This window comes from Nelusetta ayraudi, unplaced genomic scaffold (genome assembly GCF_046127955.1).
Source record: "Nelusetta ayraudi isolate G7.1 ecotype Tasmania unplaced genomic scaffold, CSIRO-AGI_Nayr_v1 ptg000042l, whole genome shotgun sequence".
NCBI classification, from domain to species: domain Eukaryota; kingdom Metazoa; phylum Chordata; class Actinopteri; order Tetraodontiformes; family Monacanthidae; genus Nelusetta; species Nelusetta ayraudi.
The window spans coordinates 1,348,052-1,372,927 of NW_027466092.1; the positions used below are offsets into that span (position 1 = coordinate 1,348,052).

At 48.0% G+C, this 24,876-nt stretch overlaps 1 protein-coding gene across 20 annotated transcripts in view; it reads left to right on the forward strand.

The window, feature by feature from the left end:
* LOC142893203 (calcium/calmodulin-dependent protein kinase type II subunit gamma-like) overlaps positions 1-19,741 on the forward strand; it is a 36,259-nt gene extending 16,518 nt beyond the window's left edge. Inside the window, exons 6-23 of one of the 20 annotated variants that reach the window (XM_076033533.1) lie at positions 700-772; positions 2,157-2,259; positions 3,787-3,870; positions 4,324-4,418; positions 4,990-5,112; positions 5,217-5,300; positions 5,857-5,899; positions 6,738-6,800; positions 9,943-9,983; positions 11,737-11,820; positions 13,276-13,320; positions 13,416-13,470; positions 13,647-13,727; positions 16,381-16,512; positions 17,441-17,516; positions 17,618-17,712; positions 17,926-18,162; positions 18,776-19,741. In XM_076033533.1, coding sequence (XP_075889648.1) covers positions 700-772; positions 2,157-2,259; positions 3,787-3,870; positions 4,324-4,418; positions 4,990-5,112; positions 5,217-5,300; positions 5,857-5,899; positions 6,738-6,800; positions 9,943-9,983; positions 11,737-11,820; positions 13,276-13,320; positions 13,416-13,470; positions 13,647-13,727; positions 16,381-16,512; positions 17,441-17,516; positions 17,618-17,712; positions 17,926-18,158 — 1,510 coding nt within the window. In that variant the 3' untranslated portion in view covers positions 18,159-18,162; positions 18,776-19,741. The remainder of the gene's footprint in view (positions 1-699; positions 773-2,156; positions 2,260-3,786; positions 3,871-4,323; positions 4,419-4,989; positions 5,113-5,216; positions 5,301-5,856; positions 5,900-6,737; positions 6,801-9,942; positions 9,984-11,736; positions 11,821-13,275; positions 13,321-13,415; positions 13,471-13,646; positions 13,728-16,380; positions 16,513-17,440; positions 17,517-17,617; positions 17,713-17,925; positions 18,163-18,775) is intronic. The other 19 variants (XM_076033534.1, XM_076033541.1, XM_076033542.1 and 16 more) reach the window with 19 other exon arrangements.
* Positions 19,742-24,876: the final 5,135 nt, after the last annotated feature.

The following is a 24,876-nucleotide window of genomic DNA, read 5'->3' on the forward strand; positions in this document are numbered from 1 at the left end:
AAAAAAAAAATTTGACTTCCGCATGAATGGGCCCATAGAGCATGTGCAGGAGTATCACTTCCCATCATGCCTCTGTAACTCACACGATCTGTTTGGCCAATCAGAACAAGCTGAGACACAGCAGCACGTACAACGGCTTGACGTCACGCTGGGAATCTTTTAAGAAAGATTAAAAGTCCAGGACTTAAAAATATTCAATCGAAATATTTATTACGAACTACATTTCAGGTCAGAGGCGTCCTGCCAACTGTTTCACAGAGGTTTATGTTTTCATTGCGGTCTGTCGGAAACACACTTTTTGGACTGCAGACTGGTCCAGGTTTTGACTCCCTATTGTTTTAGCTTCTTTAGCTCTACAGAGTTCAGGGTGTTTTTAATGACAGGTCAGTCCATGATGATCTTTGGATGAAGCTCTTTTCATTCTCTTGAACTCCATATATGATGTTGTGGATATACTGTATATCACCACATGTGTTATCACAAAGAAATGAACTTCTTATTCTTACATTGAATCTCAACATTTTCCAGCATTCAGCAGAATTTCTTATTTTTTGAAATGTGAGCTTCGGCGCCTTTCTTTGCCCTGCTGGAGTGGTGCTTTTGTGTGTACATGTGTGATGAAGAGCAGTGAGTGACACGTCCTCCTCTCCCCACCCCACCCCACCCCACCCCCACCCCTCTTTGCTCCTCCCTCCACAGCCACTGCATTAGTCAGATCTTGGAGAGCGTCAATCATATCCACCAGCATGATATTGTGCACAGAGACCTCAAGGTGAGTGGCTGCCCGTCGCCCTGACAACTCTACACACACACACGCACACGCACACACCTCTGCTCGTGGCCATGGCAACACACAGATGGCTCTCGGTTCCTCCATATCTCTCTCTCTCTCTCTCTCTCTCTTCCATCCCTCTATTTTCTGCTTTTATCCCCCACCCGCCCCTCCCCCTCCCGAGCCTCTCCATCCATGTCCGGCGCTCTATCCCTCCGTGCGCCTTGTGTGTTCGTCGTGTGTAGCGATGGTGTAGATGGTGTAGACGGTGATGTCACCGTCACGTGGCGGCCGCTGCTCCGTCACCTGTGGCGAGCAGAGAAGGAGACGAGAGGCCCGCGTGCGGCGCAGCGACGCCAACCGCGCCGCCGCCGCCACCGCCACCAACCCACCTTCGGAGCTGCCGGGACAATCGGTGTGACATCACACCCCCGACCGGCCGAGGGGCGGTGGGAGGGGCCTGTGCTTGCTGATTGGCGGAGGGGCGGCGGTGGGGCCGGCAGTTTTCTGCCCAGTCGTGAAAAAATAATTGTAATTAATTCATGTTGTTTTCTTCAACAACGTTGATCTATAATTGAATGGTTTAAAACTCACTATTTTAAGTTGTTGCTTGTAAGCTGCCACTCGGATGGTAAAATTAGCTTGGAAGGTGTGAAAAAAACACAGGAATTATGGAGTTTATATTGAATAACAGGTTCTCATTGGGCCCTGCATTGCATTTTCTGGACTAATTAGAAAAAAAAAATCTTTGTACATTTTTATTATTTGGAACAGATTTTACCTTATTTCCAACGTATAGAACCACAACCTGGTAAATGTGGTGCCTCGCCTGGTAGGACAGCGGTAGTTTAGTGGTAGTCGTGCAATCGTACGTTTGGTCAAAGTGACAACAGGTGACGGACGCAGGACATCCTGTTTGCAATGTTGTCACCGTTAGCGCCGCCGCTACTGTGCGGTTTGTTGGCTTGGCCTTTTTTTTAAATTCCGAGCACCGATTTTCACTGCAGCTCCAAACAACGGCCACACACACACACACACGCACAGCTTCTCCTCGCCAAGCACTCTCTTCGTTTAGCATGCAGTCTGCAGCGCTGCCTAAATGACTCCTGACTGGTTTCCATGGCGACCAACCCATACCCATATAAGGTGACGTGGAGCTTCTCCACCGCTCGCCCTCCCCATCCCCACCTCTCCTGCTCGCTACATCCTCCGTCTTTCTGCCGCTCTCGCTCGCTCGTTCGCTCGCTCTCCCTCCCACCTTTACCCCGCCCCCGCAGCAGCCGCACCGCATCACACGGGGGGATTTGTTGGGGCTGGAGGGGGTGGAGTCTGTCAATGTCTCCCTCTCACCGTCTCTCCGTCTTCCTGTCCCAACCTCCCGCAGCCGGAGAACCTGTTGCTGGCCAGTAAGATGAAGGGCGCTGCCGTCAAGCTGGCCGACTTCGGCCTGGCCATCGAGGTGCAGGGAGACCAGCAGGCTTGGTTCGGTAAGAAACGCACAAGCTGCGATTCTCACGCAGATGCACAGAAACGTCCCCCTGCTCGCCGTGTAGTGCCCCAGTGGTGAATCATGAGCACTACAGCTGGGCCTTCACCTCAGCCATCACCTCCAGCAAATGACGTCATCACGGAGAGGGGAAAAAAACAGTAGTGTCCGCTGAATGGCAAGTCATCCAATTAATGATGACAAGCACGTTAACAACTGGCTAAAACATTAATGACATTCTCCACAATAAGCAACCTGCTCAACATGAACTTCACCGAAACTGCTGACACGGACGCCAAGGCTCATTTCATCACCACGGTCAGCGCTATGAAATCACACCGCATTAAAAAATCACACACACACTGACTCAAATACATTCATGTGCATCAAAGTAAAAAAAGAAATTGTCCCCCCTACCTAACATCAAGCTGTGATTGGTCAATTCACATCTCACTCTGAAACTCAGACACAAAGCTCGGCCTCCTGGACTCATCAAGTCCAAACCACTGAATGAACCAGCAAACCAGTGGTGACAGATTCTGAAGTTTCTGATTGGTTAATATGTTCTCAGGACAGTGACCCCTTCGTTTCTAATGTGCAATTGACTGTGTAGGCTCATGTCATAAGAGAAAATGTACTAAGTTTAGTAAATGAAATGAATTTGATTTATTTTTTTGTAAGATTAAGAATAACGTCTCATTTAAAATTCCTATTCTGTTGCGGTGTCCGAATCAAGAGTCAACATTGGTATTCACGACATAGTCGGACTAAATGTATCCCACAATGCACCGCTAAAAATAGTTTAAAGGTTGAAAAGGCGAGAAGATGTTACTTTTTTATGAGGGGAAGACGCTTATTATAATTAAGGCACAGGTCACAAATTGTATATACATATGTGTCTGTGTGTATATACATACATAAATATATATATGTATAGAATTGATACACACATATAGCATATATTTATTGATACATATAATATAAATGATATATGTTTTTATTTATTATTTTATTGGCACCTGCTGTCGATACGTTTTAAAAATGCAGGTGCAGTGACGTTGCATAATAACAGACGAATGAATGCATGAACGGTGCCAAGAGTGGCATTTTGTCTGTTTTTTTTAATGTGTCTAATGAGTGCACTGACTGGCGAGCTGCACTGAACTCCCGACGCCGGGTGGAGGGAAGGAACGGGCGATGTCGGACTCACCGCAGTGTTTGTGTGTTTGCCTGCATGTTGTTGCAGCAGAAGCTCTCAGACGCTCACCAGTTCACGCCGGGGCCACTGTTGTCTTGGCTGAGGGCCGAGCGAGCGGCTGCCTCTCTCTCTCCCCGGCAGGGGCCAGATGATTAACGGGGTTATGTGGGGGCATGTGACTCTGTCACGACGTCATAATCTGGCTGGCTGCGGCCTTTTTGGAGCCGTTTGCAGTCGTCCTCAACCTCCCACGTCGCTGTCTTTTCAAAAAATTGCCCCATGGCCTCATGTGATCGATGTTTTCTGTCTTTTGTTGTCGTCGTCTGTCAGGCTTCGCCGGCACCCCCGGCTATCTGTCCCCCGAGGTGCTGAGGAAGGACCCCTACGGCAAGCCGGTGGACATCTGGGCCTGTGGTGAGTCTTCAGCCGCTGCACCACCACCTGATGGAGCCGACGCTGCTGTGTAGCCTGTCGGTGGCAAATTTATAGGTTTACTATGAAATTCTGTCAAAGGCCCCATTTCTTGATGAATTCCGTTTAGCAATGTTTTCTCCACCAGTCATCAACGTCCCTGCTCCTCCAGACATGACAAAAGCCCTTTGTGATGTCACAAAAAGCACTGATACCGTTCTCAGGCCACCTGTTGGCTCCGCCCTCTGAGACGTCATGCACTTTTTATATGTGTATAATTGATTATTAGATCATTATTTATCAGTGCAACGCTATTCCCCTGGAGTCCATGTGGAGAAATAAAGACTTAAACCTGGGCGGAATCAATGTGGCACCTTCAAGGGGAAAACTTTTTGTGATCTGTTTTGTAATAATTGCAACAAAAAGGGAAGAAATCGAGCCATTTGTGTGTTTCAGGTGTGATTCTCTACATCCTGTTGGTGGGTTACCCTCCATTCTGGGATGAAGATCAGCACAAACTCTATCAGCAGATCAAAGCTGGAGCATATGATGTAAGTGCCTGTGTGTGTGTGTGGTATAGTGTCTTTGTACCGAGGTGCAGTGCAGGGCGATTGCTAAGCAGTTTCTGAAAGTTTAATAGTTTCCATTTGATAGCCGCTCCAAAGCTATCGATCCTGTTGGACCTCCCTGACGCATTGCAGAGGTGTGTGTGTGTGTGTGTGTGTGTGTGTGTGTGTGTGTGTGTGTGTGTGTGTGTGTGTGTGTGTGTGTGTGTGTGTGTGTGTGTGTGTGTGTGTGTGTGTGTGTGTGTGTAAGAGAGAGACGGAGAACCATGGGGGTTTTCCTTTTTCCTCCCTTGTATTATAAAGCAAAGTGTCCATCTCCTCAGAATGAGTGGGGTGGGGTTTCACTCCTGATGAGAAAATAGTGAACAGCTGAATATTTTTCTTTTGTCCTAAGAGAAAAAATATCCAACTTGAACTTAATGTGATTGCCAAGTGGACAGTTGAGCTGTAAACTGGGTGTACAGATGGTTTCAGCCGGCCGGACCATCAAACTGCTTCTGCCTGGTTTCTCTTCCGTCACCGACCGGTTTTCTTCATCTCTCTCTCCCCATCTCAGTTCCCGTCACCCGAGTGGGACACGGTGACACCAGAGGCCAAGAACCTGATCAACCAGATGTTGACCATCAACCCGGCCAAGAGGATCACGGCTGAACAGGCCCTCAAGCACCCCTGGGTCTGCGTAAGTGTTTCCACCAAAACATGACGAGCAAGTGACTGAAAATCCCGTGCAGTCACATTGTGTCATATTGTTGCGTTGTTGTTGGGTTTTTTTTTGTCCTGCAGCACCGCTCCACCGTGGCGTCCATGATGCACAGGCAGGAAACTGTCGAGTGTCTCCGCAAGTTCAACGCTCGCCGAAAACTCAAGGTGCTGAATTCCACTCTGCTTTGTCTGTATCTAGGACTAAGTCCTGGTTACCGTGCTCTAGTGTGCTGACTAGTGCATCAATTACACATGGAAACAAGACAATTTGTGGGGAAATTCTCCAAATTGTCTGAGGCAAATAGATTTTGTTTGCAATCTTTCAAGTGCGTTTTCAAGGCATCACACGTCTGTCAGCCTACTTCCTCTACATTTTTACCACAGCTGCAATATACTATGTTCCCTGTTGCCTTTAGCGCCATCTCCTGGCAAAACTAAACTGGTATGGTTGTTACACCTAATTGGTAAACGGCCAAAAATAAATTTAGCTTTTTCTTTCTTTCTATTTTTCTGTTAATCGGAAAAATGGAGAACGTGTAAAACTCAGTATGTGGCCACACCAGGCGTCGTTGAGGTTGGCAGTCAAACCCTCCTCTTCCGGAAACATCAAGACCAAAGAATCATTTGTTTCCGCCTCTTTTTTTGACGAGGAGGGAGGAACCTTTAGTGCTGCTGCTCGTGGTGCCTTGCTCACCGCTCTCTCCTTGCCCTCCTTCCCCAGGGAGCCATCCTCACCACCATGCTGGTGTCCAGAAACTTCTCAGGTGGGTTTGCTCTTCGCCCTCAGCCTCCCACTGGCCGAGGGAGGCCCGGATAGAGTGGATCGAGAGTGAGAGAGAGAGAGAATCGCTCTGTTAACCCTCTACCAGCAGCAGCAAACACACCACTCACCCACTCGTCCTTAAAAATAACTGTGCGTGTGTGAGTGTTTGTGTGCGCGAGTACATGACTGCGTGCGTGCGTGTGTGCGTGCGTGTGCAGTAGTTGATTCGCTGACAAAGATGCACAAGTCATTTTTAAAACCTGATGCTGCAACTGAAAGTGCCGCGTGAGCCACACTGAAGTCTGAATTGTGTTGTTGTTGTCGTCATGTTCCAGATTGTGTGTGTGGGCGTCAGTCACGTCCGTGTCCATGCTAATGTGTCTCTTCTTTTGTGTTTGTACCCGAGTGTGTGTGTGTTTGTGTTTATCTCTGTCTTTGTTTGTCTATATTTCTGTTTGTTTTCTGCTGCCAATGGAGGTTTTGCTTTTGAAAAAAAAAAAAAAAAAAAGAAGGTGGACCGCTGAAAAAAAAAATTGTTTTAAATTTTTTCTGATGGGAGGGGCAGTGGGTAACAGGTATGATGGTGTTCTTCATAACAGGTGTTACAGGTGTGTTTTAAGACTGTTTTGTGTATGACATGGATTGATTGTGAGTGAGTGGTGATTGGACGGCTGCTGATCTCCACGCTGGGCCCAGGGAGCTGCAGGGTTCTGCACCTATTAGAAGCAGCCGCCGCCATGGCCGCCGCCGAGCCCTGCTGCTCTCTGGGCCCTGCGATTGGACCGACTGGCCTCATTTGCACAGCCCCGTCCAAACTGTAAGCGTTTTGTGTCCAATAGTGGGCCGGCAGCATACCAACTCTGCTGCTGCCGCCTCCTCCACCGCCTCACTGGCTCAGGAAGGTACGTCCCAGAGACACGCCCATCCTCTCAGACACCTCACAGAGCGGGGGGTGGGGGGTGCCCATCCATCACCCCTCCAACTACTGCATGAAGCCCACAGCAGCATCTTCAACCGCATCCACACACACACACACACTAGTTTTATTTCATTTTTAAAGGTGTTTTGGGTTTTTTTTCTTCTTCCGCTGTGGTGCAGATGACCGTCCAGGGCCCCACAAGTCCCTTTTTTTTTGTAAATTCCATTTTTCCTGTTAGAATTCATTCAACTTCAGATTTTCTTTTATCGTCCAAGCTAATTTTGCTTAATTTTCTTAATATTAGTGCATTTTAGTGTGTTTTCTTTCCTGGCTTTTCCAGGATGATTTTCCAGTCAGAATCAAATTGACAGAATTTGCCAAACTCCAGAGAGACGCTGAGCAGAGCTCGGTGTTTCATCACTAGGTGAAGAGTTTAGTTTAGTAAGCTATGGGGGACTTCTTCTCAGGCGTCCCTTGCAGTAGCAAACCCATGGGAATGTTTCCCACGGATAAACAGTCCTCCTTCTCACAGGAGCAGAAAGTCAGTCAAATTCCAAAATAACAAGGAATTCCATTTTACCGCCTATTTCCATCTGCCAATCTGCTACGGTGGAAGTCACCGGGTCAGGTCTTCCAAACATCAGCTCCACTCAATCCAACCGTCACTCCCCAGTGCCCGAACCTTTAGAATTTATTCCTATATTTTCACATCAGTACCTCACCTCACAGCCGCCATCTCATCGCCCATGTTAGTTTTGTCCCATCCTGACCGGCGCTCCGGCTCAGGGATGAGGAGGGGCCTGTATCCTCAGGGCGGGAACTGACACTGCAGGGGGCCGGCAAGAGCTGGGTTGGCGTGCTGCCATCGTCCGACCTCGGTCTGGTGGGAGGGGGAGGGGCTGGGAATTAGGGGAGGGAGCCCGGCGGACAGCGAGGAGCTGGACGGGGAGGTCCGGGACCCAGACGGACGGGAGGAGCTGCCTCTGGTGGAACCATCATCATCATTGTGCAGCTCCTTCCCGATGAGTCCCAGGAGCTTGGGGACCTCCCACGTCTGACTCCGCCTCCCCACGTCTGTTTTAGTACTTTATCCAAGTGGCGCCGCACCACTGTTGTGTTTTGAAAAAGTACTAGAACCAGGCCGGCCTCTCGTCCCGCCGGGCTTCAGGGCTTCAGGAGGTCCAGGTCGGCGATTCCGATGGTGGCTCCTTGGATAATGTGCTTGAGCAGAAACGCTGTAGGGTCGACGGGATTTTCCGCCTCCAGCATTTTCCGGAGGATCCCGTCGGCGCTACAGTGTGTGTGCGTGTGTGTGCGTGCGTGTGTGTGTATGTGTGTGCGTGTTCAGGGCTAAGGTGCGGCGCTGTTCCTGAGTACCGGACTGTGTTGCCTGGTTGCAAAGGAATAATTCACCCAAAATGTCAATTGCACCCAACACGCGTGGCTGGAGGCTGAGGTTCAGGAGTTCCACTTGGGAGGGAGGAAGAGCGACACTAGAAGCCTTTGGTGTTGTCCACGTGTCCGGAAGAGTTTGGCAGACGACTTCAACTCCAAAACAACGTTTGGATACAAACTTCAGCTGCCCGGACAGGAGCTAATGTCATGCAAACTGTTGCTAGCGCGACAGTAGTGGTCAACGCTAATGTAAAAGGGCAGTAGAGAAGGTTGTTTTGGCGAAATACACAAACGTTAACGTCACTGTTGTGAGAAAGACTACATTTCCGGTCACTTGGACACTTGGACATCACTTTTGAAGGATTCCTTCCCTTCCGTGAAACTCCAGCACTGTCTCGTGTCCGTCTGAATGTGGTGAAATTCCAGTTTTAGGTGATCTGCCTTTAGATCCTGTGTCCTCCTCCACCTGATGATGATGATGATGATGATGATGATGATGATACCACTCATCACTGTCGGCACTCCGGGCACTTTGGTGTTTTGTTTTCTCTTCAGCTTGCTTCTCTCTCCAGGCTGATTGGCTGAGGCTTGACGGGTTTGCACACGATGCCTTCCATTCGCATTAATACAAAAGAGAAAGAAAAAGAGAGTCCGGTTAAAGCTAAAACTTGAAGATCATTGATATTGAGGTGTTTGCCTGCTACCCTCTGCATGCTGGTGCCCGGTGGCGGCGGTGGTGGTTGCGTCCTGCACAAAGCTGCCAGAAGATGCGTTGGGTTCAGATGTTCTCCACCCATCCGTCCTCTCCGGCTCCTCATGGGTTCCTCACGGAAGGAGGTGTTGGAGAGCAGCTGAGTCTGCTGGCTGCTGAAGAAGAGCATTTATAACATTTTTTGATTGATTTTTTTGTTTTTCCCACCTGGTTTGGGAATGAGAATGTCCTTGTCGTGGTGTGTTTGCTTGCCTCTCTGGATGCTGCATGGCCGGGTGGAGGCAGGAGCTGCGTTTGGACCACATCAAGCAGCATGTGTGTCACTGGTTTGCTGCATTCAACTTTTTTGAAGAAAAAAGAAAGAACAAAAAAATCCCCTCCCGATTTCCCAATGTCCTGTTGTTGAAATACTAAGCCCTGTCTTCCCACCCTCCCCTCTCTCCCTCTCCTCCCTCCTCTTTCTTTCATTTTATTTTGTCAAAGGTAAGAAACACAAAAAACCAACGACGACGTGTTTTTTGAGAAGCCGTGTGTGTGAGTGTGAGAGTGTCAGTAGCAGAGAGCCGCGAGGCGACACTCTGAGTGTCTCCGAGAGTCAAAGTGACTGGAGCCCTTTCAGGGGGATCGATGGATGAGTTGCATTATGGGCCGTCACGGCCGGCGGACCAGCACTCCCACTCCGACCTGCTGGGGTCTCCCAGACAGGAAATGGATGGAGGAAGTTTACTTTGCTCTCAGGTTTCTCTCTCACCCCCCCCTGATGGCGATGAATGGATTATGATGCCGAATGGCTTGTGTGTGCGTGTGTGTTGGGTGGGGGGTCGCTGGGGGAGGGGAGGGACACCCTAGGAATCCATTAACATGCATGTTGTCTTTTTGTCCGTTGTCTTTCCATAAAGGCTTTGGGATTGTTTTTTTCTGGACATTTTAGACGGAGGGGCTTGAAAGTTGTAAAAACTTGTTTCTTTCTTTCTCTTTCTGCCTTCCTCCATCCTCCTTTCTTTCCTCTTCTTCACAGCGTGCAAAAGTTTACTGAACAAGAAGTCGGATTCTGCCAAGGTAAGTGTGCCGCCTCACCCCGGCGCCCTCTCTCTCTCTCTCTCTTCTCAGCACTTTCTGTTCTGTTCTGTTCTGCACTCCTACGTCTCTCCCAGGCCTTCCTCCTCCCCAGCCGGCGGCTATTTCAAGAACTGTTTTTTTTTTTTATCCCTATTATGAAACGTACATTTTTTTGCGTCTAATTTTAATTCCGATTTATGCAATTCACTCCCTTAACCTGAAATGAACTTGTCGTGCTCTTCTCTCGTGCACACGTGCCGTGTCCGCGAGTATTTTATTGCACCTTTGTTTGTGACTTTGGGCCGCCAAACAACCAAGTACCCTGCTTTGTCTGTTTACATGTATACAGGAAACAGCGTGTGTAAAAAAAAAAAATTGTGTCATGAAGCCGTTAAATGTCTCACAGAACCAATTTGTTCTAGTTGAAACCTTTTCTGCAGGACTTTCCAGCCCAGTCCTGATAAAACATCCAGCCAGGTGTCATATGACCATTTCTTCTCAGTGTTTTATTCAGAAACTTCATTTCACTAGCTGCGTTTCCATTACAGTTTTTGGCAAAAAAAAAAAAAACAATATTTCAAAAATTTCGACAAAGTACAATTGCGATTTGCAAGTGTTTCCATTGAATGGTGTGAAGCGCATAAGCCGTAAAATCTCGTCCAGCGCGAATTACGAGAATTATGTTTGCATTAGTTTGTTTACGTTTGTTTCCTGTCAAAAGTGGTTGTTATATATTTTTGTTTTCTTTGATTGCTTGTAAAAAAATATTCCGTCTCCTCCTCCATCCAAACACGACGGACCATTTTCACTTGAAGTGAACTGGTCACGTGACCCCGTCGTGTCAGTGCAACAAAAGTGTTTCCATGACACTTTTGCGATATACCTCTATATGGATACGTCTGAAAAACCACCTCATCAGAGCATGAATACCTTTTAGCCATATTTGAGAGGTTTTTCATAGTTTAGGTGTTTCCATCACCAGTTTTTATTGCGATATTTAGGTTTTGCACAATTCTAGGGGTCATGGAAACGCAGCTAGTGTCAGTGTTTCAGTTCTTTCTCTGACTTCTTATTGTCCCACATGACTGACTGACTGACGCTGCATTGGCTGCATTTGCAGCAAATAGAGCAACTTTCCAATGTCCAGCGCCCCCTATGGTTCAGCAGTGCAGTGCCCCCCCCTGTGGTGTTACAGTTACAGCTGCCAACCCAGAACTGTCTTGTCCCGTCCGAGGCCATGGGAAACGTCGTAAACGGCACAACTCTTGGCCGCAGTTGTATATCACCACCAATTGGTTTGCTTTATGTTTTGTTTTGTTTTTTCAATTGAATAAGTCACAGAATAGAACGTGCTGTTCAAAATCCCTGCATACATGAGGATGACTGGTCACTTTCCACCGCCTCTTGCTCAGCGGCTTCCCGTCACTCCTCTCCTCTCTGCTGCCATTAGACGTCCTTCCCCACCCTCACCCCCACCTTACCTCTCCCTCGGCCCTGGGGGGTCTGTCTCTGCCTCTCTTGGTCTCAGTCTCTCTCAGCGCAGCTAAGTGGCGGAGGCATGGAGAGTTAGTGAGGCAGTAAAAAGGATCATCGGAGGGCCATTCTGTGGCACTCAGCCGCTCATTTAGCCCGTTAGCCTCTCGGCTGCACACAAACCTCGTCCACCATTAGCCCCCACCCCACCATCCCCCTGAAGGCGTGTAATTCTAATGTGTGTGCGCGTGTGTGTGTGTGTGTGTGTGTGTGACCCCAGCCCTCCACCAACAACAGTAAGAACAGTATAGTGAGTGCCATCAATGCCCTGAAAGACAGCAACATGGCCACCAACGCCCAGATGGTACAGTAGGCCGCCGCTGTTGTTGTGGTTCCCCCTGCACGTAACACCTCCCCCCCTTACCCCACCCTACCCCACCCCCATCGTAGCCGCATCCTCCCCGTCGTCATGGTCACTGCTTGTTGTCCTCCAACCAGCCTCCAGGGGGCGCAGTGTCGCAGCGTTCAGGCCATTAAAGTTCCCATATTTACCCCTGTGTTTGCAGCCTCCCGCTAAAGCCAATGCTTTGTTGGATCTTCCACGTGTTCTGAGCCAACACCTGCCTGAGGGTGCGGTCACTAACCTGGGAGAGGTACCAGCGCCCTTTGTGACATCACAGAGGACTGATTTGTGAAACCGTGTCTTATTACTGACACTGAAGTCTGTTAATGCTGACAGGCTTCAAAATAATATCGACTCCATCAGCCCCTGGTGTAAAGGCTGAAAACTCAAGAGGTGTGGGGGCCCTATGTGACATGACAGAGGGATGATTACCAGACATGATCACCTTCTTTGTCTGCAGATTGGACAAAGCAGACAAAGTAAAATTGATTTCTGCTTTTTAATGACTTTTTCTCATTTTTCGGGCGGGTTCGCAGAGAGAATGATGCTGAAGGGTGTTTTCCAGTTAATTAATTCACCTTTATTAACCAGATTTAAAAAAAGCCCATTGAGGTCGAGACCTCTTTCGCGAGGGTGACCTGGCCAAGGACGGCAGCAGCAGTTGATTATATGGGACCTTTAATCCTCCCGTCTACATGTTTAGCACGTGTCCCTCAAGCAAAGCAGGAACCAGAGTCTGTTTCCAAAAAAAGCTCCTAGTTAATGTGAATGTCACCTCATTAGATTCCTCAGCAGCATGTTGAGGGTTGTCGAGTGTCTGCATCCGTCTGCCTCAGTCCATCGACTTATAGCTCATTAGAATTTATCCTCCCATGGCTTCCGTCTCATCTCCTGCTCTTTTCCTTCACCTTTCATTAAAAGTTTCCGCCACTGCTTTGCATCTCTCCTCATTTCATCCTGCTCATCACTGACTCCACCAGCGTCTTCTAACCTCCCAGCTCTCATCCAGAATTAGCATGTTGTGATGTGTTTTCTATTTAAACAAGTGTGCATTTCTTAATGGAAACGTGACTGCATCAGCAGCGCCACCTGCTGAGGGGACCTGGAGCCTCTCAACCTGCGCTGAAGGACCCCAAGCTTCTTAACAGCTGTGATCTGTGTAGACAGTATTTGTATCTGTCTACACCAATCAGCCAGTTGGAATGAATTTGTCATATTTTTGGCAGTTCCAATGAGTATCTCAGAACAACTTTGAGGCTGTTGTTGTTAAGACAGAACTAAACTAGTCAGGAATAAGGATCCTAGTGATTCCGCGCTGCAAATACTAAACACTGGGGTCCCATCAGAGGCTGTTGAGGGGCGCCATTGTGGCAGGACGCTCCTGGATCTGGACTAAATTCTCTGTTTTCCTCCCAGGAGTCTCAGAGCACGGTGGTGCACAATCCTCCCGATGGAGTCAAGGTGAGATCCCACAGTCCGAGCGGCCCCCTTCCCTCTGCTCCCCTCCCGCCTCTCTCTGGAGGTATAACTCTGGTGTCCTTTTTTGCACTCAACAGGGGTCGACGGAGAGCAACGCCACCAACGATGAGGAGGAAATGAAAGGTATGAACGGTATCGCCACTCGTCTCCTTCCCCTCCGTCCCTCCGCTCTCTTTCTCTCCACCTCTTGACCTTTCTGGCCGAGCGTGTGTGTGTTCCCTATGTTGGCCACCAGGTGTGCCGAGACACACCTGGTCTGTGTGTGTGCGAACGTGTTGACTGCGCGTGTGTGTGTGTGTGTGTTTTAGCGGACGGCTCGATGCTGAGTCAGAGCAGCGCCACGGAGGAGATGCCTCCACTGCTGCCCTCCAATCACGGCTCACCTGCCAGTAAGTGTAACCATGGCAACCAGAAGCTCTGTGGTGGCCACTGGCGAGGTCCTAACCCCCCCGACAACCCACTCACCTACCTGACCACCCCCTCCCCACCCCCCACCCCTCCTGCTTCCTTCACTCACCCAGCTTCACACACTGGTTCCATGCAGGACCTTCACCCAGTTTGACTCATTGAACCAGTTTTGTTCCCCTGGTTTAGTCGACCCCGAAACTTTCAATCAGTCAACTAAACCACATCCAAAGGCGCCTCGAAACGCTTTGCACACTCAGAAAGGAAACCACCTGATTCCTCCAGAGCAGCAAGTAGCGACACATGTTCAACATGGCGGCCCATACATTTCCATGGAGTCGCTGTCCCGGTGCATGCGCTGAAAAAGTTATTGGCTTCTGGGTTACTTCCGCATTATGCGGCCCATAGAGCATGTAGCAGTAGTGTGACTTCCCATAATGCCTCTGTAACTCACGTGATGCATCAGGACGTAGCAGCCAATCAGAATGAGCCGAGACACAGTAGCACATACAACGCGTGACGCCACGCTGGGAATATTCAACTTTTTCTGGAGATTTTCTGACCTCAAGAACTCTTTTGTAAAGAAAAAGGAAATGACCTAAAATCTACAGTTGAAAGATGAAAGGTTTTTGGGCCGCATGGAATTTCTGGCTGCAGTACCTCAAGTGGCCACTGCGTTAAAAAAAAAATTGCTGCGTCACTCTTATTGGAAATCTGGTGTACAGTTCAGTTATGAGGAAATACAAAAAAATGAAGAGATGCAGGTATAGAGATGGAGGTAGTCAGAGTGGCAGACAGGCCAGAGTGAGTTGCAGTGAGAACAGCCAAACATTTACAAAGCTCTGATTATATAGATATAAATAGAAATATGTGTATAAATAAATCATTGAAATATAGAACATATATGAAACTTAACAGCTTCTGATAAAGTTTCACTCGCAGAGTTTTGGGTTCCGAGATGGGTGAGTCACTAAAAAACCCCCCAAAAAAACCAACAATAAAACACACACATCAGATGGGAAGGGAACAGAGTGAGTCAGAGGAGCTTTTTAAAACAAACCTGTATTGTTGAAGAGCCAGCGGCTGCAGTCTGGACTTCCTGCCAGTTTGAACTGGTTTGAGCAGACGGAGGAGCAACTCTTCCTCCTCTTTGGCGTCGCCGTCATCGGCCACTCAATTCAGGCTTGTCGAGGCGCTGATTCACAATCTTTATTCTCTGACACAAAGTTGCGTCCGTCCAGCACGAGTCACTGCGGCTGCAGGCGTCAGTGTTTCAGAGTGGCCTCAATATTAATATTAATATTGATGCACGTATTTAACGCGAGTGCCAGGTGGTAATAAACATGAATATTAATTACCAAACACTCGTCCATTAGCAGGCCACTCAGCAGCGACCACTTCCTGCTGTGTTGGTGCGTGGCGCTGCGGCGAGGCTTCAGTGCTGCAGCAGCGTCAAAACTGAACTGAACTCCTTCGTCTGCAGAGAAAAAAAAACTTCACTAAATCCAGTTGGGAGCAAAAAAATGAAACAACAACAAGCAATATTGTTTATTTTTAGGGCCACTGTGGGAATCTTGAGATCTCTGCCTGTTCGCATGTGTGTGTGTCTGTATGTGCGTGTGTGTGTGTGCGTGCGTGTGTGCGTGCGCCTCGGTGATCCTTGGCGATCACTGCAATTATCCCCTCTTTCCTGATAGTGTGCAGCTGTACAGGTGAGCCTGCGGTTCAATACATGCGTCAGTCCGCATGTCCACATTTTGGACATTCAGAATCATGAAGTTTGTGGATCTAAAAAATTCTGGATTTGTACAGAAAAAGCTGTTCCGCTTTGAGCATAAAGACATAAAGTCGATATTTGACGTTTAAAAGTGTTTCTGTTTGCGACACGTGTTAAAGGCCCACTGGGTAACATTTAGCAGCATCTAGTGGTCAGAAAGCAAACTGCACAATGTTGCTGCCAAACCTTCTGGGCCACCGTAGAAACGTGGCCCCGACCGCTGACCAGTGGAGCTGCTTTTTTATGCTTGATATCAGCAGAATGAAAACAAAACAGTGACTTATTGGAACTGATTGCATTTTCTATTTTCTATTCTGCTCTGCCAGTAACACCGGCCCGTCGCTCACTGGGCCTTTAAATACGTTTTGATCTCACCTGTTTTCCTTCCTTCATGGCTGTCGGTCGAGTTTGGTGTCGCCAGACTGTTGAAGATGAGGAGAGACGGACGCATCGATATCAGCGGCTGAAATTAAAATTTTAAATAATTACATTTTAAATACAACAGTGTAGAAATACGTACACACACACACACACACCTTCTCGGCTTGGTTCCCGGACTGCTGCCTGTCAATGTGTGGTGTGTGGTGGTGGCGGTTGGGGGTGTGGCCTCCGGCTGACTTCCTGTCCCAGTGTCTCAACCCCACAAACCGCCGGCTTGTTGTTTTTCCACTAATTTTACCACCACTTCATCGGCTGCCTGCCTCATTTTTACTTTGTTTATCTGTTTGGTTTTTTTGTGCGTCCATCTTCTTTGTCGCCCATCCAAGTTTTTTCTTTCTATCTTTCTTCTTTTCTTCCTGTCTTTCTCTCTTTCCTCCTTCCTTCTTTTCTTTCTTTGACCACCCGTTGTGTTGTTTCAGTTCCGCCGCATGACGTAAAGCGCATGGCATGGAACAGCACAGGCAACAACTCTGAGCAGTCGCAGTCCTCCGGGCCTGCCGCTCCACTAGGGGGCAGTGCTGCCGCGGCTGTAAACAACAACGCTAAGCAGAGTAAGAACACAGCTCGTCCTCCTCCTCCTCCCTCCTGCCGCCCAACACGGGAACCTCAGGTGGCCTGATGGTCCGAGTGTCGCTCGGTGCTCGCTGTCTTTCCTCCTTGTGTGTGTCTGTGCCTCACACTACAGTTCACTATAATGGTCCATCTTCAAAAATAACATTTTCAGCAGAATTTTATCAGCATAAAGACAAAAATTATTTTGATGACAACATTAAAGTTGCTGTATACAAGCATTCTATTCCATCTTTTTTTTTTTTTTTTTGCTAATCTTGTCTCGCGATGTCTTTGCCTTCTGCTGAACAAACGACTCCGATTCTTCATTCATCAAGTCGTTTTTGGAACGCTGCAGAATTTTATGGATTTTCAAACTTGCTTGTTCGCAGCACTTTGCAATGCACTGGTTGGACCGCAGCCAGCGCATTTGTCTTTTTAAAGGGATAGTTCACCTCAAAATATATGTCACCAGTCTCCTCACCTGTGGAACCATTCTGGAGGTGCACCATGGTCCACCTGGTGGACAGTGTGCCGTCCGTCTACCCTGGGCTGCTGGTTATGCCTCCGCCCTACTGGCCACAAGCCTCTGCTGTCCAATCATAATGACTTTTCCTTACTTCTCACACTTGACACAAAGCTCTGTAAACTGAATGTGGAACCTTAGAGGAAACAGTGAATTCAGACTGATGTGTTGCACCTCGTTTTGGGTGAACTAACCCTTTAATGTCTCTGGCTGCTCAGCTCTGGTGGAGAGAAATGACATAACGTGTCTTCAGGAATCCTGCATCAGGCTGAGTGTGTTCAGGGGGTGTAGCCCTGTGTGTGTGAGAGACTTTGAGCCCCCTGGTGGCCGACCGCTGTCTCGGCCTTCAGACCGACTCCTCGACTCACCTCGCCCACCGTCCGCGTCTCCTGTCGTCCCTGCAGCTCGCAAGCAGGAGATCATCAAAATCACAGAGCAGCTGATCGAAGCCATCAACAACGGAGACTTTGAAGCTTACACGTGAGTCAGTCAGTGAGTCAGTGAGGACGAGTCAGTCGAACGGAGCCGCTGAAGATTGTTTCTGCTCCTCTAATCATGCTGCTGCTGCTGCTGCTCCCCAGGAGGATTTGTGATCCTGGACTCACCTCCTTCGAACCCGAGGCTCTGGGGAACCTGGTGGAGGGGATGGACTTCCACAAGTTCTACTTTGAAAACTGTGAGTATCCAAACCTGCTAGCTTCATCTCCGACTGACTGAGGCTGCTTCAGAAAGGGACTTTCTGATTTAGTCTGTTTGACATTGTCTCGTCTGAGTTAGTGTCTACGGGGGGCGCTGTACCCAACCGACATCACCAGGATAGTCAATGCTCTTCCAGGTTGGCAGCAGAAGTTGAATCAGACTGTGTTAAAATCTGCTCCCCCTCCTTCAGTGCTGAGCAAGAACAGCAAGCCGGTGCACACCACCCTCCTCAACCCCCACGTGCACCTGATCGGCGAGGACGCGGCGTGCATCGCCTACATCCGGCTCACGCAGTTCGTGGACGCCACGGGCCGCCCGCGCTCCAGCCAGTCGGAGGAGACCCGTGTGTGGCACCGCCGCGACAGCAAGTGGCTCAACGTGCACTTCCACTGCTCAGGAGCTCCGGCCGCGCCGCTCCAGTGATCAGGTGGGCGGGGCCGTCCAAGTGGGCAGGGGTGCGTTCCGGTTCGCTTGGAGTCGGCAGGTGTCGGTAGCGCCGTCTGAAATGCTCTGATCCAGTCAAATGTCGAAAAATGAATGATCTTCCAGTGCCGGATTCCGATATATGCAAGTGAATTGTAACGTCTGAGAGTCGATAATCATTCGGCATCAAGATCTGAAGTGGCTGCTGATTGGCTTTCACATTGTAGAGGCGGGGACAAAAGAGACGGGCAAACTTTAATTGGCGTTCGCATCATGCCAAAGATTCTAAAGTGGCTCCACTTCATGAAGGTGGATCAGTTGCTAATTTAGGTCCTGCCCATTTCTGATTTCTGGAAAAAAAAATACATTATATTACAGTTAATTATCATTATATAAAAACATATTTTTGATGAATATTAATCAGATAACACAACATCCAGAAACAATTTTACCTAAAGTGATGATGATGATGATGATGATGATATTGATGACCATGATGATGATAATGGTGGTGATGCTATTGATGACGATGATGAGGACGATGAGGACAATGATGACGATGATGTCAGCCCAGGTGATGTGCTGTGACTGACACGCTGCCTTTGTCCCGCCCCCAGGGCTCGGGAGCCTCCAGTCAGCTGGAGTTTGTCTTTTGGGGGGCGGTTTTACTTGCGGCCGCCGTGTCTCGGAGAGAGCCGCCCTCTGTGTGGATTGGCTAGTGCCAGGAGCCCGGCCGGGCGAGATCGCATCCCTCTCCACGTTATCAACCAATCCTGTAACCCCACCCAACCCCCTTGCTCCGCCCCCTCCTCACCCCACCCCCAACACACCTTTGACCTGCTGGGGCCGGCTGAACACAAGGACTCCGCCCCTCCTCCCCCGCCCCCTCCACGGGATGATGCATGCGTCTGGCGCCTGATTGGAGGGTGCGTCTCTGCCCTCTGCCCCTCCCCCCGGCAGCCATCTTTTTTCTGCCCTGCGCGAGATGCGGCGTCCTGCGTGCGGAGGAGGATTTAACCGTTGAACTTGTGACAGTTTATGAGTATGAGTATGAATATGCTGTGTAAATTTATGACTAGATGTACCAGAAAACAAGAAAACGAGAAAAAAAAAATACCAACTTACAAAAAAAACAAAACACCAAAACCCAACCAAGCATTTATCTTCACTATGGAAGAAGGGAAGAAGAGCGCCAGGGTTAGCGGCTGACAGTCTGGACTCTGTTGATTCTTTTTTTGTTGTTGTTCTTGTTGTTGTTTTTTTCTTTTGTTTGTGTGTTTTTATTGGCATTCGGCGGGTCAGCGGCTGGCGAGTGGCGTTCACTTCCACTCCGGACCTTTTTGGTGTGTGTGTGTGTGTGTGCGCGTGTGTGTGTAAAGATGTAGGGAGACTTCGACTGACTGAATTTTGACATGTGTGAAAAGTAGAAGAAGAAAAATGAGCTGAGTTTAGTCGGAAACATTGACGACGACGATGAGGACGATGATGATGACGATGATGATGATGATGATGATGAGAGAAATATCTAAAACCATGAAGCACCAAAGTGTAGAACTTTAGACTTTTTTTTTTTTTTTTTTTTTTTTTAAAGATGTGTTTATGTATTTTTTTTCCCCTTCGTTTGATTGTGTGTTTGTTTTTACAGCAGTGCAGAAAAACATTGTGCTGTGGCTTCTGGATGCGACAGTCTGAATTCTGTCTGTCTGTTTGTTGTTGTTGCTGTTGTTATTTTTGTTTCCTCATCATTGTTGGCGTGCTGATCCTCCAGTGTTTCCTGTCAAAGCCTGTTGTCCCTCTCTGGTTTTATTTTTGTGTTTCGCTGACGGATCCCCTCGTCACAGACTCCTTTTTAAAAGCGGCTGAGTTTGTTAGTTTGTTTTTTCGAGGGGGGGGGGCTTTCATCGTGCTGAGGCAAAAGTTTGAAAAGCCGATGTTGTTGGTGTGTCGACACACTCTGTGGTTTGTATGCAGTGGAGGGAGAGCGCACGGCGGGGCTGGCATGTTTGGCGCAGCCTCTCCCTCCTCCCTCCGCCCCCCCACCCCCACTCTGCAAGGGCCTGGTTTGTTTATAATCACTGTGTAAATACAGTGTATGTATAGATATATGTAGAAAGGTGTAATATATGTACATGTATCTTAAGAGACGCTCATCCTGTGCACCTGGGCATGACCCCTGACCCCTGACCCCTAACCTAGTCTTGGAGCTGCAGTCTGCCCACGCTCCCCCTCATGCACTTCAGTTTTACCTTCAAGTTCGATGGTATTGACGGTCTCGCAGACGCGCGCATGCACACACACACACACACTGTCAAAGTACCCACTGTAGTCTTGTGGTCGTATGACTGTTTTTTTTAAAAGAGAGTAACAGTGTGACTTTTATCGTGTCCTTGACTCCTCCCACCTTGCTGTGAGCCAACGCTTCATATCTTACACTCGCACACACACACACACACACACACACACATACACACACGCATGCACGCACACACACACTGCTTGGTGGTGTGTTTAGGCTATGTAACATATCTGGCTTTGTTGCTGCGTGATTACCACCTCGCCGTGCTGCCTAGTTGTCTTCATCTATATTGTAACCCCACCCCCAACCGCTAACCCCGCCTCCTCCTCGCTCCTCCCCCCAGTGCAAACCAAACGCACCCTGGATGTTTATTTGTACCTCCGTCCGTCGTCTCTACGTTGCCGTGTTACTGAGTTTGACTTCTTTTGTTTTTCGTTTTGTTTTTTTTTCTCATCGTCGTCGCTGTTACCGTTTTCAAAACAAAAGAAGTATATATATATAAATATATATATTCTTTTTTTTTTTCTTTAGGGGTAATTTGCCAGATTGCCAAGTTCTGGAGTTCTGCACTGTCCCTTGCATACACAGGATTTAAAAAAAAAAAAAAAGAATGAAAGAAAGGAAAAGGCAGCGGTAGTGATAAAGGGAAAAGAGGAAGCAGAGAGGACACACTTCAGCGGGTGGTTTTAGAAATCGTGCCTGCTCGGTGGACGGTCTGCCGGACGCCGGAGTCACGGGAACGAGTCAGTGGAAGGAGGCGGAGCGTCACAGGTCTCCGTGGCAAACCTCTCCTCCTCTTCCTCCACCACCTCTCCCCCACCCCCCCGACCTCCTCCAGAGTGGAGAACTAGTTATCTGCATGTTTCAGTTACACATTTCTACCATGTACCTACCTGAATAAGGATGGAGCTAGTGTTTAATATATGATATTTGCATCTTTTTTCAAATAAGATTTTTTTTTTTCCTCCTCCATCCAGAATGTTGAATAGGTGACATGAAAAATGAACCTAAAAAAATGCAAAAAAAATCCCTGAAAAGGACAAAAAAAAAAAAAAGGATTCAGGAGCCGTAGCTTGGTATGAGGCCCTTGATGTTTCCCTGCGTTGTAATGATAATATTTTAATATTTGGGCTGCGCTTTTCTCTCCCCGACCCCTGAATCCCTCCCCAGCCTTCACCTGGATGCTGGAGGTGTGGTGACTTTTTTTGTTTTTTGCTTCTTCTTCTTCTTCTTTTTTTTTCTTCTTTTTTTGTTTTTTTTTTTTTACTTTTTTTGCATGATCATGATGTACAATGAAATACAGCCATGAATTGACGACTATCAAGTGTTTGTCTGAGTGTTAGTTGGTCTTCATCATAACTTTGTTATTCTTCAACTGAAAAAAAAACTTGGATCTTGAAAGTATTTAATAAAAATACTATTTCAGCACTGGTCTGTCTCCCACTGCCCTGGTTTGTTCTCACGCATCAACTGGTTTGAGTTCATTTTTTATTGGAAGACCATTCAGTAACCTGGAGCATTAGATGGAACCTTTTTGTTTATCTGTGGTTCATCTGAAGTTAAAGTTAACGTCCCAGTGATTGTAACATCCTGAAGGATGCAACATTTGTCCTCTGCATTTGACCCGTCATCCCCTGAGGGAGTGGTGGGCCGCACTGGGAATCATTGGGTGATCTAACCTCCCAATACCAACCCCGAATACTGAGTGCCAAGCAGGGAGGCAGCGGGTACCATTGTCGTTGGTCTGACCCGGCAGGGGATCAAACCCACAACCTACCAGTCTCAGGATGGACAGTCTAACACTAGACCACGGAGCTGGTCTAGTAGAAGGTCTAGTCTAAAAAGGGCTAACAGAGCTAGCAGTTTGCAGATGAAATCTGGAGGGTCACTGGATGAACGTTCTGTCATTTCTTGTCGGTCTAGTGTCTGTCCTAGGACTGGTAGGTTGTGGGTTCGATCCCCAGCCAGGTCATGCCAAATAAAAATGGTACCCATTGCCTTGGACTTGGGGGGTTAGATCACCCAATGATTTCTGGACGCCCAGGGGATGATGGGTCAACTACCGAGGACCAATTTTGCGGGATGTGACCATCACTGGGACTTTAACTTCAATAAATGGATTTAGAAGGATTTTGGTGATTTTATTGGCCAGTTTAGTCAGTTGGCTACAGTTGGTCTAAACAAATAGAAATCAGTTCAGTTGGTTACGCATTGTAGCCATTTCTAGGTTTTTCCCGATCTTAGTCCATTAAAACATTGTGTTTAGCCCTCCGTTTACAGCCTCCTGTTGAAGATGCTGCTTTGTTGAAGGGTGGAGCCAACCCTGGCCGGGGGCGTGATAACAAGGAGAGAGACTTACCTTTTGCTCTTTTTTTTTTTTTAGAAATCACTGGTTCGAGAACCTTTAGACCACATGGGACTTACTGTCTATCTGAACTTGCCAGGATGGATGATACTCTGGCACTGAACTCAGGGGTGGAGCAACATCCACGGAAGCACATTCTGTCGTTTTGCCTCAGACCAAACAACCTGCCTCAACAGTTTTGTGTTCACCCCAGCTGCCCTCTGACTCTGTTGCTCTCTGAGCTGCTCCTCTCTCTCTGACTTAACGTGTTCTGAAATTCACGTTTCGCTCCCTCCCCGACTTTTCCCTCTTGTTTTTGACTCGTGCACTTCTGACATTTTCAGCCCGGATTTAAAAGGGAGATCCGTCTCTGTCTCGGCCTGAAATCACCATATTTGGAGTTACAACGGAGAGACATGCAACACACGTATATCATTATGTAACATTTGTTAGTCATGCTGAATATCTGTCATTTTCAACTTTAGAAAGGAAACCACAGCACAGACATATCAGATCCTGCCTCCTTGTGTTATAGACACTGGAGGGACCTTTGTTTTTGAGCTTTAAATGCGCTGTGTTCTGTAAAATTCCCAGTAGTAGTACTAGTTCTAGTCGTGTTCTCTAACAGCACCCTGTGCCTCTGCTCCCCACATAGAGTTCATCCTTTTTGAGCTGGGTTACACTAGGGTAAATGCTAGTCACCATAGGCTTACCATAGGGCTGGCTGGGGGTTAGGGGTTATAGTTAGTGTTAGGGCTGGGGTTAGGGCTGGGGTTGGAATTAGGGTTGTGGTTAAATTAAAATTAAAGACCTGAAATCAGATAGCCTCACATCTTTACCCTCACACCTTTCACTGAGATGTGAGGCTGAAACCCCCTCAGTATCTGCCCTGTGTGTGTGTGTGTGTGTGTGTGTGTGTGTGTGTGTGTGTGTGTGTGTGTGTGTGTGTGTGTGCATATTTTTGCCCAGGGTTCGGACACCAGCTGGCTTTATTTTTGCCCTCTACACCCATCAGTCATCACATGAAGTCAGATTTAAGCCCTGCGGGCCCATTAACGTGCACGTCAGGCTTAAATAATATGTAATATCCATTTGCAGATCGTGAATCATCTCGTCTCAGCGCCGCGGTCTTCATGGCTCTTATTTCAGCTGCGTGGACGGCCGAGCACTGTTAGGTAACACCTCAGCCTCGTTTATAAAAAAAGAGCTGTGGTGTTATTTATGATGGTTATTTTAGGGATTGTGTGTGTGTGTGTGTGTGTGTGTGTGTGTGTGTGTGTGTGTGTGTGTGTGTGTGCGTGCGTGCGTGCGTGCGTGCGTGCGTGCGTGCGTGCGTGCGTGTGTGCGTCTCCCTGGGATGTAGGACAGCTCCCACTGGTTTCCTCTGCTTTCTGTGTGATTAATGAGTGGAGCTCTGCACTCGGCTGAAGTTCTACACTTTCTCAGAGATGCTCTCTGAGGTGAGGCAGCAAGGCTTCGCCTTTCCTTCGATCTCCGTGACCTCCGGCTCTCTGTGACCAAATGGGGGAGGGGGTGGCAGGAGGAGCGAGCCGCCTCCTGAATCTCAATGACTTATTTTGACTTTGCAAAGTGCGAGAAGTCGCTTCCCATGATTTCCTTGATGAGAGTCGCTGTCTTGCTCCACAGGGAGTTTTGCTCTTCGGTTGTTCTTCACCAGGAGTGAGCTCAAAAATGCTCACATTAAAATACATATCGAAGTTTTTCAATGAAATCCCTTTTCTGTATCTGGTTTGTTACAGAGGATGCAGTGCATTTATATTTACCTCACAAATTTCCTGTAGTTCAAAGGTCAGTAAGTGAACAACTGACTCGTATGTAGGTGCATTGATAAATGCCGAAAAATATTTTCTTATCCATATTTTTTTGCGGCGGACAAGAAAAGAAAAAGATTACAAGGTTCAATTATTCTAATATATTCCCACAAGTTGCCTGATTTGGGCTCATTATAAATCAATTTGTTCTCGGAGAAACCCAGTGGCGAGGACATCTTTTGATCCGTTTGTTCGCCCAAAGACAATGGAGGAGATTAGCTGGACTCAGCAGTGACTGAGGCTCGG